Source organism: Gavialis gangeticus, unplaced genomic scaffold (genome assembly GCF_001723915.1).
Source record: "Gavialis gangeticus isolate Ggan-Ray unplaced genomic scaffold, GavGan_comp1, whole genome shotgun sequence".
NCBI classification, from domain to species: domain Eukaryota; kingdom Metazoa; phylum Chordata; order Crocodylia; family Gavialidae; genus Gavialis; species Gavialis gangeticus.
Window position 1 is genome coordinate 485,880 of NW_017729031.1, and position 16,311 is coordinate 502,190.

The 16,311-nt window shown below is 40.4% G+C and overlaps 1 protein-coding gene across 16 annotated transcripts in view; it reads left to right on the forward strand.

The window, feature by feature from the left end:
* The window catches only part of BAZ2B (bromodomain adjacent to zinc finger domain 2B), a 327,194-nt gene that overhangs the window by 270,075 nt on the left and 40,808 nt on the right, over positions 1 to 16,311 (forward strand). For all 16 annotated transcript variants that reach the window (XM_019522327.1, XM_019522336.1, XM_019522329.1 and 13 more), the window contains 6 exons: positions 139 to 279; positions 1,026 to 1,280; positions 2,022 to 2,236; positions 4,599 to 4,673; positions 10,777 to 11,020; positions 13,910 to 13,972. In XM_019522327.1, coding sequence (XP_019377872.1) covers positions 139 to 279; positions 1,026 to 1,280; positions 2,022 to 2,236; positions 4,599 to 4,673; positions 10,777 to 11,020; positions 13,910 to 13,972 — 993 coding nt within the window. The remainder of the gene's footprint in view (positions 1 to 138; positions 280 to 1,025; positions 1,281 to 2,021; positions 2,237 to 4,598; positions 4,674 to 10,776; positions 11,021 to 13,909; positions 13,973 to 16,311) is intronic.

Sequence of the window (16,311 nt, forward strand, 5' to 3'; positions counted from 1 at the left end):
CCTTTCCTCTAATCCAAGTGCTTTAATTGCTGTGGCGATTATTAAGATTATGTAACTAGTGCTTTTCAAATTCTTAAATTGTTCCATTGTAAGTATAATATGTGGGTTTAATTTTCTATCCTTTCTGTTCTATTTAAGGAGAAAGAGCGGTTAAAGCAAGAGAAACGTGATGAAAAAAGATTAAATAAAGAGCGTAAACTGGAGCAGCGACGATTGGAATTAGAAATGGCTAAGGAGCTAAAGAAGCCTAATGAAGATATGTGCTTAGCAGACCAGAAGGTAATCATAAGAATGTAATTTTACTTTTTATTTTCTTGCCCCTTTTAAGGCTGTTTCTCTTGTCTGTCTTTTCTGTCACTGACAATAATTAATTCTTCCAATTGCAGTCGCCCTGCAAAACATTTCAATTTTACCTCAGGTAATTAGAGACCATATATATGGTACTAGCTATATACTTAGTTTAAGGAATAATTTGGGAATTCTGCAAATACTGGAGCAATTTTTTTTAGTTGTTTAAGGAAACTGTTTTTGAGGGGCCCTAAATGCTGAACATGTATGGTGGCTTGAAAACATTGCAGTAGTCTGCATGATTGTTAATTACAGCATTGCAGCCTCTCACTGCATGAACCCTAGCCAGGGACTTTTCCATCGACATGGCTTCTCCTGAGGCTAATTTCTCCAATACAGTTCTTCTCCCAAATCTGTGGGTTCTTATTATTCCCTTGGCACCTGTCTGTCTCAGATCCTGCCTCTCTACCAGAAAGCTGTTCACCCCCTCCCCCATGTCCTAGTATTTTCTCCCACTTTTATAGTGTTTCAGCTCAAAGTAGAGTCTGCGAGCCTCACCTGTTCCAAAAACGTTGCTTTTGATTAAACTGTTGCTTCCTACAGTGTATGAAAATAGTGGAATACTGTCACAGTGCAGTCTAGTCCTCTCTAGTTTATATCAATATTAACTGTTGTAAGTGAAGCTAATTTTGGAAGATTACTGCTGAACCTCTTATTCATTTACTTTGATTTTTCAGCCTTTGCCAGAGTTGCATCGCATTCCCGGCCTCGTTCTGTCTGGAAGCACATTTTCAGACTGCCTCATGGTGGTGCAGTTCTTGCGTAACTTTGGCAAAGTTCTTGGCTTTGATGTGAATATGGATGTCCCTTCTTTGAGTGTTCTTCAAGAGGGTTTGTTAAACATAGGGGACAGTATGGGAGAAGTACAAGACTTACTTGTAAGGCTTGTCTCAGCTGCTGTTTGTGATCCAGGAGTAGTGACGGGATACAAGGTAAAAAGAAGTCCTAAATACCCTTACAGTAGTAAACAAATAACGTGAATTAATGCATCACCATTAGAATCACCTGTTCTTCCTTAAAACCTCTGTTTCTTGGATTCCTGTAAACTCTTTTTCTGGTCTTCTATTTTGTTGATCACACTTTCAGTGTTGCCTTAAACATTTCTTTTTTTCCCTTCCTCTCAGCCTCTGCTGGTATCCTCTTCCCACTCTTGTCCAGATCTGTCTTTGATCATTTCATTTCTTTCTCCAGATGCATCTTCTCCATGATGTCATCACCTTTATGGGAATATCTTTTTCTCCTCCCTTTACTTTGAGCCTCACACTCAGCTTCTCAACAGCTTTTGTTTCTCCTTCCAAAATAGGTTTATTTCACTTTATTCATGTTATCAAATTTTGCTTGATGTCATGATTCTCTTTTATACTCTTTCTCTGACATAACCTTCTCTTTGGGCCCTTTTTACATGTTAAGAATTTTAGTAGCCAGTATCTGTCAAGTCTGGAAAAACACCAGTTGGCACATTTGGCTGATTTAACTTCATTAACAAAAGCGTTACATCAGTTTTTAGAAACATGCAATGGGTGGATGAATTTTGATGTATTCTGCTGCTCCAAATCAATAATAATCTAAGCTTTATTTTTTCTTCCCTGTCTGGAGTCCCAAAATTAAAAAAAACAAAACAAAATAACATATTGCTGTAATTCTGTTGTTTTTTATATACTTTTTATTTTTAGGCCAAAACTATTCTTGGGGAACATTTGCTGAATGTTGGTATCAATCGAGATAATGTTTCTGAGATTCTGCAGATATTTATGGAAGCTCATTGTGGGCAAACTGAACTTACAGAAAGCCTAAAGACCAAAGCTTTTCAAGCACATACTCCAGCTCAGAAAGCATCAGTGCTTGCTTTCCTTGTTAATGAGTTAGCATGCAGCAAAAGTGTTGTAAGGTAAGATTATCCTAACCCTTAATGCATACAAATGTGATCTAATGCATTTTGTACCATTTTGTATGCATCATATTTTGTTAAGCAGGGACTTGGTAACACTTATTTTATCAAAAGCCATAAGGTAATATCTGTATTAACATCCTTTTTTAAAATATATACACAACTTTTGCTGTATAATTACCTTGCAGAATTTGAAATATTCCAGAATTGATTTGTTTCAAGATGCTATTCTTTTCAAAGCATTGGCCAGAATGTCTGTAGCTGTTTTTGAGCTACAAGAGAAAGTTGATTATAAAGAAATGTTTCTGGGGGGTAACTCAAAAAGATTGAATATTAAGTTGTCTTCAGTATCCTGTTTTGGGTTTTTTTTGTTTTTCTTTTAACTCTGTTAGGCCCCCTCTACATTACACTGAAGGTGTGATTATCCAGGTAGTTGCACTTTAAGTTGTGACCCAGCTACATGTTCAACCAAATAATGCCATGATAAAACGAGCAATAAGTTACGAAGTTATTCTACAAAAAAAATAGTTATAACTTTGTAGCTTGTTGCTATGGCACCATTAATTAAACATGTGGCCCAGTGTTCCCCTGTGGCTAGGAGTCCCATCAATTGAATGGCTCTCAGCTACAGGGGTGTACTATCCCCAGCCAGTCTCACAGCTGACAAGGCTGGCAGTGTTCCCGGTGCTGCCCCTGCTATGAGTCTTGTCAACTGTGGGGCTTGCAGTGGGGAGAATGCTGTCATTGCTGCAAGCTTCATTCGCTGTGGGGCTTGCATTGGGGAAGGGTCATTGGCTGTAGGGTTCACAGCGGTGTCAGTGCTCTCACCACTGCGAGCCCCACACCTCATGAGGCTCTCAACAAGGCTCGCAGTGGGACCAACTTGGGGAATGCTGCCCCTGCTGCAAGCCCCATCAGCTGCAGGACTCTGGTGCAGGGAGAGCCTGGGATTTTGATCCCAGGTTTCTGCTGCACTGGTAATAAGATGCAGTGGGATCTAATGTGCTATCCCAGTCTTGCCTCCTGCCCAGCCTTACCTACATGTCTAGAGGAGCCCTTTAGAAATTACTCTCACCCTGCATAACATTTAGGCTAACAGCTGAGATGGAAAGGCTGTTTACCCTTGTAATAGTTCAGAAAATCATAATTTATGTTTAGTCAGTTAATGATAACCTTTTATGTAATTATTATATTAAAAGTATATTAACATGAAGTTAAGGCAGCAAAGCCAAGTTCTCAAAAGTTAGGGAACACCAAACTTAAGAATGCTTTTTGTAACCTTAATTTGATTTCGTTTTGCATATGAAGTATGATGCAATCTCCAGTGATGTAATTGCATTTTTTTTCACATGAGCCCTGCCTCACTCATTGCCCAGGATTTGCCTTGGGAATCAATCAGGGTTGTGTGGTAAAAAATGAAAGCTGCTTTATATAGTATCTTCTGCAGCTTTTGTCACCAAAGGAGAAGTGCATGGAGTGGTAAAGGCAGGAGATTTCAGGAACAGAAAAGATGGTTTCATGTTTAAGGTGACTAAATGTCTTGTTTGAAGGAAAGGACTCTATCCCTGCCTCTGCCACAGAGTTCTGTTGTGTTGCTGGATAAGTCACTTAAGTCAAAATGTGTCTTGGTTTACCACTAACTGCTGTGTTGCATATTTTCTGGATGTCAGTACATGAAACACTAAGGCCAGATTTGTGGAAGTGCTCATCATTCAGGACTGAAACAAATTTGATTGGAGCTGTGATTTCAGCGTATTAATGTTACAGAAGGCTAAGCACTGTAGAAAACTGGAGCCTTAAGTAGGGCACCAAAAATTAGTGGATGTTTTTGATAACCACCCTTAATCTCTCTGTCTCAGTTCCCAGTGTGTAAAATACAGATATGACTGTCTGTTCTAAGAGGGTGTGGTGAATATAAATTCATCGACTTTCATGAATCACTCAGATAACATTGTGAAAGCATGATAGAAATGAGCATGAATAAAATAAATGATGTTTTATGCAATGAAATGATGTGTAGTAAATAAGGCTTGAGACCACACATTAAATGAGGAATATATAGAGAAATACTGGATTTGGTGAATGAGGGAGAGATCCAGTGGAAAACTTGGTATGTAATTGTGTAATATAAAAACTCCACAAGGGGCTTAATTAAAGTTTTGCAGACAAACCTTAATTCTAGTGTTTTGTTCATAACTTTTGACTCCTAGATTTTGCAACCTTAATGTTCTTTTAATTTTGATTTTGGGGGTGTAATGTATCTCATCTATATATAGTGTGTATGTCTAAGAGACAAACATACATACATTCACAGCTGGTGTTACTTCTTGAATTACTTAAAACGGGTTTTTGTCTTTGACAGTGAAATTGATAAAAACATTGATTATATGTCAAATTTAAGGAGAGATAAATGGATGGTTGAAGGCAAGCTGCGGAAGTAAGTTACATTTTCTTAAATATTACTAAGTTGCTTTTTTCATTAATTTAAATTTTTTACTATATAGCAGTTTTGTTCTGAAGACAAAAATCAGCTGATTCAATTATGTGTTAAAAAATCCATAACTGCAGTACTTAATTAAGATAGGATATGAATTTAGAATGGCCCAAGGCCAGTTTTTACAATCCATTAAAGATGCATGAGATCCAAAGGGGGTTGGTATGCTTCAAAATTGGAGGAAAGTCAAGTCCATTTTGCATTCTTTGAAAGAAGTAAAATAATTTCTTGCTTGAAGGTTATTGGAGCTGTCAAATTGTTATTGACATTGGTAGAGCCTGATTGGACATACCAAACTTCTTAATTTTCATTTTGAAATGTGCTAATAAAGGACATGATTGTCACAGTGGTCACCTTTAAAAATTGCCAAATACTTTGATAACTAAATTATATGCTACCTCAGTATTTGCAATACACTGTTAATGTTTGCTATGGAAATTATAAGAAAAATGCAAATACCAGAGGTATTCTTATCTGTTTGCCTGAAGGAAAATTGGGAAGTTTTTAAGGGTCATCATTTTATATCTGTTGTTTTCCCATCCTACAAAATGAAATTCCATACAGCAAGTGCAAAGGCTCCATTTACCAGGAAGCTAAAGGGTATAAAGACTGTGAATCACAGGAGGTATACATAACCAGGCTCCGTGCCCTTTCCCTCAGTCACCTCTGCTTCCTATCCAGGAAGCATTTAAATCCTTTCTTAGTCCTTGCTTCAGATACCTATGTTTCTAATTCTATTTTTCCCTTTTTTCCCTTTAATGTATCTCCGAAGGAAGAAGGAAGAAGTAAAGAAGAAGAGCAAGAGGGAGGTAGAGGAAAAAGACCCATAAAAAAATTGCAGGGGGAAAATATACTGTGGATCTCTACTCATATTTCAGATTCTCAGTCCAACCAAGGGATAATACATTTTATCTTTTGGGGAAACTCAAATCATTACCTCTTTATCTCATGGGCTCCAGCAGCCAGTGCCTCCTGTGGGATGTAGTTAAAATAGTGTTGCTGAACTCTGAGGTAGCCCAGCTATCCTATAATGGGGTTGAATTCTTAGTTATCTTTATCTCCTCAAGGTCTGCTCAATCTTCTCTCTCTCCCTCCATCAAACTGTAAGTACAAGACTCGGGGACTTAGTCCTCCCTTTTCTCTCCTGCCTCACCTGCCAAATATCAAGCACAGGGCTTTGAAGAAACCAAGCCCTTATTCCTTCCTGTGCTTACTTCTCTTCAGTAAATCTTCTTCCTTTTTTCTCATGTGTGAACGATGACTTCTAGCTACTCCTGCCCCCCACCATTCAAATGTAAGTATCATGAGAGTGATTTGACGTGCTTTGTATGTTCAGGAAAGACCTCTGTAGGGCTACTGAACTTAAACCATCTCTCTTCTTGGCTCTTTTTCTTTGGGATTTCCTTTTGTTTTTCTGCTGCATTCACTCCCATGTAGCAGAAGTACTTTAAAGAACTTACATTGATCAGCCTGAAGTAACCCTCCCATCTTTACTGTATCTGTTTGGTATCTTTCTGTAGCATCTTGAAGACTGCCAGGGACCCTCAGAGAAGGCTGTACAGTCAGCATTATAGTTTGTCTGCCTCTTAACAGTGAATTTGCCTCTTCCTGCCCCACACTGCTTTTTTCTGCCCAATTTTCAAATTCAGCCTAATTCTGAAGCATTCCAGTCTTTCAGCATATCGGTCAAGCTGATAATACACAGTCTATTGACAGACTTGGTCTTGTAGCCAAGTGATAGAGCCCAAACGAGAGCATCTTGGGGCCTGAGCACTGTTTATCGTAGCAGCTACAGGGATATTGTAGGGAGAACTTGCTTCCGTTCTCCTTTACTTCTCTCATCCTCTGTATTTCCAAGAGTAGATGTCTCTACCACTATGTTCATTCTGTTTCACAACCTGCTTACTGACCTCTTTGGTAGATGAGAAATGATGAGCTGCCTTCTAGTTCTTTCAAAGGTGGGTTTTCCCTAAGGCAGTGTAATGTTCCTCCATTCCACTTATATTTGCATCAGCCATGATACTGGCTTCCTTAATTAGATTTCCTTAATTGAATTTTTACATTGATAATGAAAACATTCAAAGTTACATTAGTGAGATGAACTATAAACAAACACCTGCTCCCCCCCCCCAAAAAAAAATCCCCTAAAACCACAGTAGAAGGAATATATGTCCTCCCTCATTTGTTAGGGCATATGGGCAGACTGTTCCTTATTTGCTTATTTCAAAGTTTCTTGCATCTTCCTTGGAAGGATATATACTAGTTATTGTTCAAGGCAGAATCCTGGGCTTGGCATACTGCTGCTTGTCTCTGATATAAACATTTCTATGTTGATATACTTACCAGAGTGAAAAGTCACTTCTGATTATTTCTAAATGACTGTTAGATATAAATAGCCATCAGCTTTTGACTGGAAATGACCAGCATAAATTCATCGGTTAGGCCAGCGGTCAGCAACTTTTTAAGGCTGTGGATTGGGTTAATCCAGTTTGGGTCAGAGGCAGGAGAGTGGGCCTGCACTAAGATCCAACCGCCACCATTGCTTTTCTCCATTGGGGCACAGGAAAGCAACTTCTCTTGAAGCCCCATGTCTGCAGGCTGAATCAAATGGCTCCATGGGCTAGATCTTGCCCGCAAGCAGTAAGTTGCGGACCCCTGAGTTAAGCCATTTTGTTGTGAATAGAAAAATTATAACTAAGGCCCACTGTCTCCTTTATTTAGGAGAGAGTCTTTGTCTTAGCAGAAGAGATTAGTGGGCTGCAGTGTGTTATACAGCTCTTCTGTAGTTCATATCAATGGTTAAAAAGTTGCAGTGAGCATTATGCTCTTCTGCAAAACCAGTGAGTTCAAGCTTCTGAACACTACAGTGAGGTACTTCCCAAGGGCAGGGTCTCAAACAAGGTACATAGCTTCACATTTGCTGTTGCTGTGGGAAGCCCACAGTTCAGTTTATTAGTTTGCCTGCTCTCCATGACTTTCAGGGGACATCTTAGCACTTCTAAATATTGGACCACTTTATAAGGTATCTGGATTTGGGGATGCAAAAGGACAAATCTGAAAATTAAAGCCAAAAACGCTTATTTCTTTTCCTCCTCCTATTTGTCCACATATCCTTCATTTCTGGGTATCATAAACCTTTCCTTAGGGTCAACTCCCTTATCAGAATATTCAGGATGTCTTTCTTTTCATATACTCCCTTCTGTATATATCTGAAAGAGAGGAGGATGAGCAATACAGCTTTCCAAGCAAGGGACATGTGTTCAGATGGAAACATTTTTAATTGGTGCTCTTAGAAACGGTTCTCATTGGTACCTTCCTCTTAACAAATTATTCATTGAATTTGGGGGAGGGGCTTATAATATTTTTTTAAATATAGATTCTCGTTCTTGATGTCTGAGATTCTGTGAAAGAGAGCATCTTTGATTCATTTCTTCTCATTTTAAATATTAGGCAGGCTTTATTTGTTGGCTATCAGAGTAGTAATTTTTTTTTTTTTGCTTTCTGCAAATGTAGCCTTTTAATTTGATTTTAAAAAGTGGCCTTCTTTGTGCTCTCCTTCTTTCTTTTTTTTTTTTTTTTTTTTTTTTTTTTTTTTTTTCCTCTCTAAATACATAGGAAAGTTATCTTTGCTGGTTATTAAATTTCCTTACTGCTGATCTTTTTTGGACAGTTTTTTTTTTTTTAGTTTAACTTGGGCTACTTATTCCTTACTCTGTTTAGGATGATTAACATGTAATCATTGACTTATGGCTTTGCTTTCCAACATAGCTGATAAAGGCTCTCAAATTTTATTTATCCCAGAGGAAGGTAATGTTTCCTGAAGTCCTTACATGACTTAGAAGTCCCATTTTTCAAGTGACTTAGGCTCGCTTTTAGTTGCATAGATGTTCAGTGATACTTAAGCTCTTAATTGCCCAAGCCATTTTTTAAACTGGGACTCAGTCCTTTGAAAATTTTGAAGTCTTTTAGAAAGTTTGAAAAGTGTGTTAGATTTCATGATCAGAACAAAAGTTTAAGACCCTCCTAACTCTCAAGTGGATTAACATTTAAGTATGTCCTTCCAGCAGGCAAGCAAAGGCCCTCTTTGAATGCTCACCAACAATCTTCTAAAGTAGTTATCATCACTTGGATAGTGACTGCTGAGGCAATGACGAACAATCTGTTCTGCATAGGATGACTATGCAGTCCTCACTTCAGTCTTATCATACAGTACTGGCTAGGTCCATCAGCATTTTAAAGGGCTATATTTTTGTCACAGTGTTCTCAAGGCTACTGTTAAGAAGCCACCTACTTTAACAGTGGGCATCATAGCCACTTGCTGTATGGAATATTGTTTTGTAGGATGGGAGAAGAGGGGAAGTATGACAAGGAAAAATTACAAAATGGTAATTGTGTTTGTCGTACTCCACTTTTCCCATCCTACTTCCTTCCCTTCATCTCTTACAAAATCTTTGCCTTTCTGCACACATTTATTTATCTCCTTTAAACCAATTATGTGCTTTCTGCTTTTAAAATGACTGGTTGAGCCTGGCTGTGTATACCTCCTGTGATTCAATGTGTTTCCCTGCTAGCTTCCTGGTAAATGGAATCATAACATTTGCTGTGTGGAATCTTGTTTTGTAGACTTTTAGTAGAAGAGGAAAGTCTACAACAACCATAGTTACTGGTATGTAAGTTTCCATTTTCTTTGACGGAATTAAAACAAAGACTTTGCTTTATGTCCTGTGGTGCTCAACCTTTTTCCCTGGTGGGCCAGATAGGTAGTGCCTAATCTGACTGCAGGCTGGATGCTCGTTCAGAACCAGCATCTGGGGCTGTGCAGTGGGCACCATCCAGCCATGTGGAGGGGGGCAGCCTAGCCCCATGGGGGGGAAGGGGACTTCACTTGGCCCAGAAGTGGGGGTGGAGTAGCAGTGTGATCCGGCCAGGGTGGTGAAGGGGACATGGCTTGGCTCTGTGGAGGTTAGGGGGCATGGCCAGCTCCACCCGAGCCCCATGGAGAAAAAGGGGGAGGGGCACACCCCTGATCTGGCCCCACAGGGGAGGAGGCATGGCCCAGCCTCATGGGGGGAAAAGGGGTTTGGCCCAGCCCTGCAAGGGGAGGAAGGGACATGAGGGGGAAAAGAGGGTTTGGCTCGGCCCCAGAGACTACTGTTTTCTTTTGTAGGGGAAAGGTGGTGTGGCTCAGCCTCACTTGGCCCCACAGGGGGAAGGAGGCAAAGCCTGGCTTGGACCAGGTACATGGGGCTTGGGATTTGGATATTTGGCAGGAAGGAGTGTGGCCATGTTAGTGGCCACCACTCCCCTGCTGCCAAATTTCCTGGCTTGTGGGGTGCCCCACAGGCTAGATCCAATGGCTCTGCAGGCTGCATTTGGCCCACAGTCTGGAGGTTGAGCACCCCTTGTTTAGCCAGTTAACAGTCCTCAGAGAGAGAGAAAGTTGTGCCTAGAATGTGAAAAGATTAACTTCAGCACAACAATTAATCTAAAAAGTAGAATAAATACTCTTAGGCAGGTTCTTACTTTAAATTACAGAATCAAAGGTCAAGTTTATCATTACCCTATCAGTGTTAACATTAGTACTTGTAAAGCTGTTTTCTTTGTCTGTTTCATTGTAGCAGTTCTCAGTTCTCCCAGACGCATGTTTCTGAGTGGGCTCTTCAAAAGCGTGTATAAAATAAAGGAGAACTTACAAGAGGAGAGAAACTGAAGCAGAGTCTTGCTCTCTAGCTTATAGGACTGGCTGTTTAAAATTACTCTTGTCCTGCATGTCTTTTATACAGGAGTTCAGTCTTATTCAATAAAATTCACCTTGCAGGCAGTACTGAAGATGCTTTAAAAGGCCAGAATACTATATGAAATTCTCTATAGCCTGAATTTTTCACGTGTTAGTCAGTGGCAATAAACAATGAGACAACAGAAGATTGCTGCCAGACAGAAGTAAATTTGAGACCTAAATGAGCAGTGTATGTTGCAATGATATAGATAAGAATATGTGTAACCTGTAACAACAGTCAATACTTTCATTTGCTTATCATGTTTAAAGGCTTAGAATCATTCATGCTAAGAAAACTGGTAAAAGAGATGCTACAGTAGGAGGTGATATAGGAGAAGAACAGCATTCATTGGAAACACCCACGCCAGGCCGTAAACGGAGACGGAAGGGAGGAGACAGTGATTATGATGATGATGATGATGATGACAGTGATGATCAAGCAGATGAGGATGATGAGGATGAAGAGGACAAAGATGAAAAAAAGGGAAAGAAGGCTGAAGTCTGTGAAGATGAGGTGGATAATGATAATTTATCAGATAACTCAATTCCTTTAAGTTTAAAGTAGTGGTTCTCAACCTTTTTAGACTTGATGCACCTATCAGAAAATGCCAGCTTAGTTTTCACTCATTTTTTGACTACAGAAAAATAATAGAGCAATTTTTGTGTTGTAAAGAACAATAAGAAAGACCATAACAGCTCAGAATGCTTTTAATACTATGGATTTCTATTTGAAATCTGTGGGTTTATATTGTGAAACATGTTTGTACACCTAACTGCTAATGTTGTGAGAGAAGTGAATGTGCCACCTCCTTTTCTTTACTTTTTTTAAGTGCTTAATATTTTAAGTTTGCCAGCCAGGCACTATTTTTCTTTATTCTTTAGCTAAAGTAGACAGGTATCCTTGCCTTTTTGCTTATTTGCTTTGGTTTACTCATTATTTTCCCGATTCTTGCAAGACTCCCTTCCTACTGTCTGATGTACACTCTTCTAGGAGGAAAAAAGATTATTATAGACCTAGAAAGCCAAAGGTTTTTAGCCAATAAATAAGAAAGTAGCTTTCACAAAGTGGAGAGTGAAAAAGTTGTGTTAATTAGTAGGATAGTTTTAGCTTAGTAATAGAATAACCATGAATAGGAAATAATAGCTACTGTAAAATTGAGATGTAAGGTGTGACAGCAGAACTTAAGTCTTCACAAATTCTCCAGGTTGGTGAGAATAAAAGAAGGGTCTTTTCCTATTTTACTCTGTCTACTTGATTGCCTTCTCTTAAATTTTAATAAAGCAGAAGGCGGGTCATTAAAACTTTTTATTGGCTTATTAAACTGAGCTGCCTTTGTTACAGTCAAATAACCTTTTATAGGAATCCCACAGACTCTCTTAAGCCACACAAGTCCAACAACATGGTCTAATGCAGGGGTTGCCAGCGTTTTTGGGCAGAGTGCCAAAACCACCCACAATATCAACTTTTAAGATGTTGGTGTGCCGGGGCAGAAAGCAGGAGAGTTGCGAGAGGCCTGATCCTTGTTGTGGCATCATAGCCTTGGCTTCTTCCCTGGTGTCTGCCCCAAGGCATGCATGTCAAGCAACATGCCTGTGTGTGCCATGCTCTGGCATCCGTGCCAAGGACTACCTACCCCTGGTCTAATGGATAAAGCCAGGGAAAAGACGCAAGAAATATTAAAATCTAGTACTGGCTTTTACACTAACTTGCTGTTTGGCCTCCAACAAATCACTTCATTTCTTTATGTCAGTTTATCAAACTAAAAGTTGGAATATTCCTTCACCTACAGTACTTTGCAGGGGTGTTGTGGGGGGTGGTTAATAATTGCACAGTGCTTTATATGCAAACTAAACTTTTTAAACAGAAACTAAACTTTGGTTGAGAGAATAGGCCTCCTTGCTACCGTTCTGGATTTTATTTGCATAGAATTGGGATTTAATTGTCCTGTCCTTGAATTGAAGATATACTATTTAAAAATCTTTGTACATTAGTGGCTCCATAAGCAGAAAGAATGAACCTTTAAAAAATATAATCCTGGAAAAAAAAAAAAAACTTTATTGGGAATGAGGGACTTTCAGCACAGGAATGTAAGGAACCTTTTCTGTTCTTTTTTTTAATCTTTCATGGAAAAAGCTTGTTACTTCCTAGTTTGGTAAAGATCTGTGTGCTGTCTCTTTTTGGGATAACGCATTCCATTGCAGACCAGGGTATGTGTGGTGTTTCCTAATGCTGCCTCCTGGAATGCCTTTGTTGAGCCAAGAAATACAAACAGAGCTTCACACAAGGGGGAAACAATTATTTTACAGATTAGTGAAAACTTATTTCTGTGCAGAATGCCCGCTTCCCCACAACCTCCTTGGGATAGTTATTGAGGCACCATTGTATAAACTCCTGAATTTAACTGTGATTTCAGTTTTGCTTTTTAATTAATCTTGTATATGTACATAGTTTCACACACTGAATCACATGCCAGAGACTACTGTTTTCTACTTTGGGGCAAGGAGTAATTAAGACCTCCCTGGAATCTGATAGCCCTCTTTTGAAACTTTACTGTAGTTCTCAGAGGGTTCATTGAATTAAATTAGAAATCTCATTCTGGAAATTATCCTTATATTTAGCTGTAATTTCATCAAGCAGAATCAGAAAGCTATAAGTTTAAATCTTAGAAATGTTCTTTAAGAATCGATAAGAAGAGAACTGGTATTTATCATACCAGATTTGTCATTTAAAGTGACTTTACAGTTTCTCGTGACTGTAGACACGAGTCAAGCTCTCATATTTTGCAAAGACTAATCAATCAGATTCTGACAGACTCCATTATTTAATGTGGGTAAAATATTTAAAAATGAACTTTAAAAGAACTCAAAACTTTTTTCAAATCTAAATGACTAGATTACATAGTTTTAAGTATTAACCTGAAAGTTGAATTAGTTGTTCCAGTAAAAAGACATTTTCAACAAAGTCAGTTGGCCAGCCACTCTCCCTGCATGGATATGTGTGGGATTTCGTGGCTACTTTATTCAGTAGGAAGTAAGAGTAGGCAGGTGGGGCACCAGCCTGGGTACTAGTTTAGAGAGGTTGCAAGAATGATGGCTGATGCCCAGAACACAAAAATGCTCATAGGCCTCTGACTTCATTATGCATTAAAGGAAGTAAAGAATTATTATTCTGTTATATTTCGCGTAGCCAAACATGCTTCCTGTAGACTTCCATCTGCCCTCAGATGGATGCACATACTTAGTCCATTGGAGTTGCATCCATGTGGCCTAGGGTAGAATTTGCCTCACAGGTTTGATGCTACTTTCATTACAAAAATCATTCTACTGTATAAGTGGTAAGTTACACAAGCCTGACGTCCTGAAGTATACTATCATACTATCATAATGTATTTCTTGGTTGTAGGATGATGGGGACCAAACAGCAAGTGTTGAAGAGCTAGAGAAACAGATTGAAAAACTGACTAAGGTGAGAGATTTCCATCAATTTTAGCTTTATTATTTTTATAAAAATTTGCTCATTCAGTACTGTGAACTAGAATGTAAATAGTTGCCTTGGTGATCCACATTCAGATAAAGGGCATGAGGGCAAACATTTAACCAGCTGGTACTGGTGTTTGTCCTAAGTGCCTGGGTCACTTAGAACATTGGGAATTTAAACTGAGGTTGAGGATCTGGTATAGTAAGGGTTTAGACTAGAAGGAAACCTGCAGAACTGCTGTTGATATTTCCAGTAGGGCTGGAAAATGATTACAAAGAATTAATTACAATTAATTGAAAGATTAAAAAATAGCTGCAGTTTATTCACAATTTTAATCACACAGTTAAACAATAGTCAGCACCCCCACCGCAACAGCCCAGAGCCCAGGCACCCTGTGGCAAATCCCTGCCACCACGAACAGCACATAGTCCCTGCCCCAACCCTAACCTGTCCCACACCTGCTCTGGACTCGCCCTGGCTGGAGCGGACCAGCCAGAACCTGTCTGAACAGCCCTGACCCAGCCCGCCATGGCTGCTCCAAACTCCACTTGAGCATTGGCAGTGGCCAGAAAGAAGCTGCTGCACGGAGGAAAAATGGCTTCTCCCTCTCACTGCTGCTGGGCCTTCTTGCTGCAGCCACCTGGAGTCCATGCCCAGGCTGCCCTGCAGCTCTTCTGCAGTGTCACCACTGCCCTGCTGGGTGACCCGGAGGTGGCGGTGACGGCAGAAGAGAAGAACTGCAGGGCAACCCAGACAAAGTCTCTGGGCAGCTGCAGCAAGAACAACCCTGCATTAGTCAGGGAGAGGGGCCATTTTTTCCCTGTGCTGAGTAGCATCTTCTGCTGCTCAGCGTTGGCAGGTGAGTCTGGAGCAGGCACAGATGCGCTGAGGTGGGGCCGTGTTCGCAGGTTCCCACTAGTCCAGAGTTGGTCCACTCTGCTGGTCAAAACAATGTGCTCAGTTAATGCTATTAAAAAAAATTAACGTGTTAATTTGTTTTTGCGTTAATCATGTACGATAACTGTGATTAACTGACAGCCCTAATTTTCACACAAATGTATTTCAATAGAAAAAAACATGTTAAAAATTTGGTATCTTACTGTTATGCCTGCAGTTTGATTATTTTTGGACAGTGGTGATTAACATTTTTAAAAACTTGGCTCTTATACTAAAAATAAATAATAAAAATGTATCCTACAACCCAACAAAAAGTACTTATTTAAATATTCAGTTACAGTTAAAAGAAGTTGTTACAGAGAGAACTTAAACTCTGATGGTTAACAATATTTTCAAAGAAGAATTTTTAAGCTACAGTATAGCTAGGGATAGAATCATTTTTTATGTTGTAGGTTACTGGTATTGATTGTGCATCTCATTGTTTATCTCCTATAGCGTATGTCAGTAATGATGATAGAATAAGCCTGTCTTTCTCCTGTGTCTGTGTCTAGGAATGAGTTTCTTTTGCAAAGGCACCTTATTCTTTGAGATATTACCTTTCCTCCTATTCTCCACGTACTTGCTTGATTTCCTAACTTTATTTTTTTCCAAATGATCATCCCCTTGGCTAGGGACCAACATTCAAGAATCCTGAGCCTGAATTGATTCAGTCTTTCAGTCAATTAGTCTAACCTGCAAAGATTGAACAAGTTTGCAAGTGGATAGACTTTCCCTTTTTATTCTGGAAATGCAGGTATATGCCTGCAGTGGCTCAGGCCTGAAGCCCAGGGGTGCTAGAGCAACCCTCCCTTCCCTTTCACTGGGAAGCTGAGCTGAAGGGGGAGGGGGCATAGCCAGACACTTTTAGGCCTGAGTAAGACTGAAGAGGGGTTTAAACCCCCACCTTGGTCTACAGGGTTCAGAGGGTGGGGCAAGAGGGAGTGTGGCCAGACGCCTGTGACAGAGGAGGAGGAGGGAAGAGCTCCCTTACCGCCAGGAACAGTCCAGGCACATAGAGCTGCCAAGCCCCAGAGGCGGACTCGTCCCCCTCCTCCTTCTCGGCCTCTGCCACGGGGAGGGGAGGGGAGATCTGTGTGGTGCAGAAGGGGAACTCTTCCCCCTCCTCCTCCTACCACTGCCTCCTGCCGCCATGGGGTGGGGAGAGGGGCTCTATGTGGGGCTGCCTGGCCCTGAGGGGGACTCTTCCCCCTTCTCCTTCCCCTGCTGCAGGGTGGGGAGGGGGGCTGTCTGCACTGCTGGGAGGGGTACCCCCTCCTTCCCCCCTGCCCCTCACTGCTGTGGGGCTGGTAGGGATGCTGTGTGCAGGGCTGCTTAGCCCCAGAGGGGGACTCTTCCCACTGTTCCCCCCCCCCCCCACAGAGGGGGGGGGG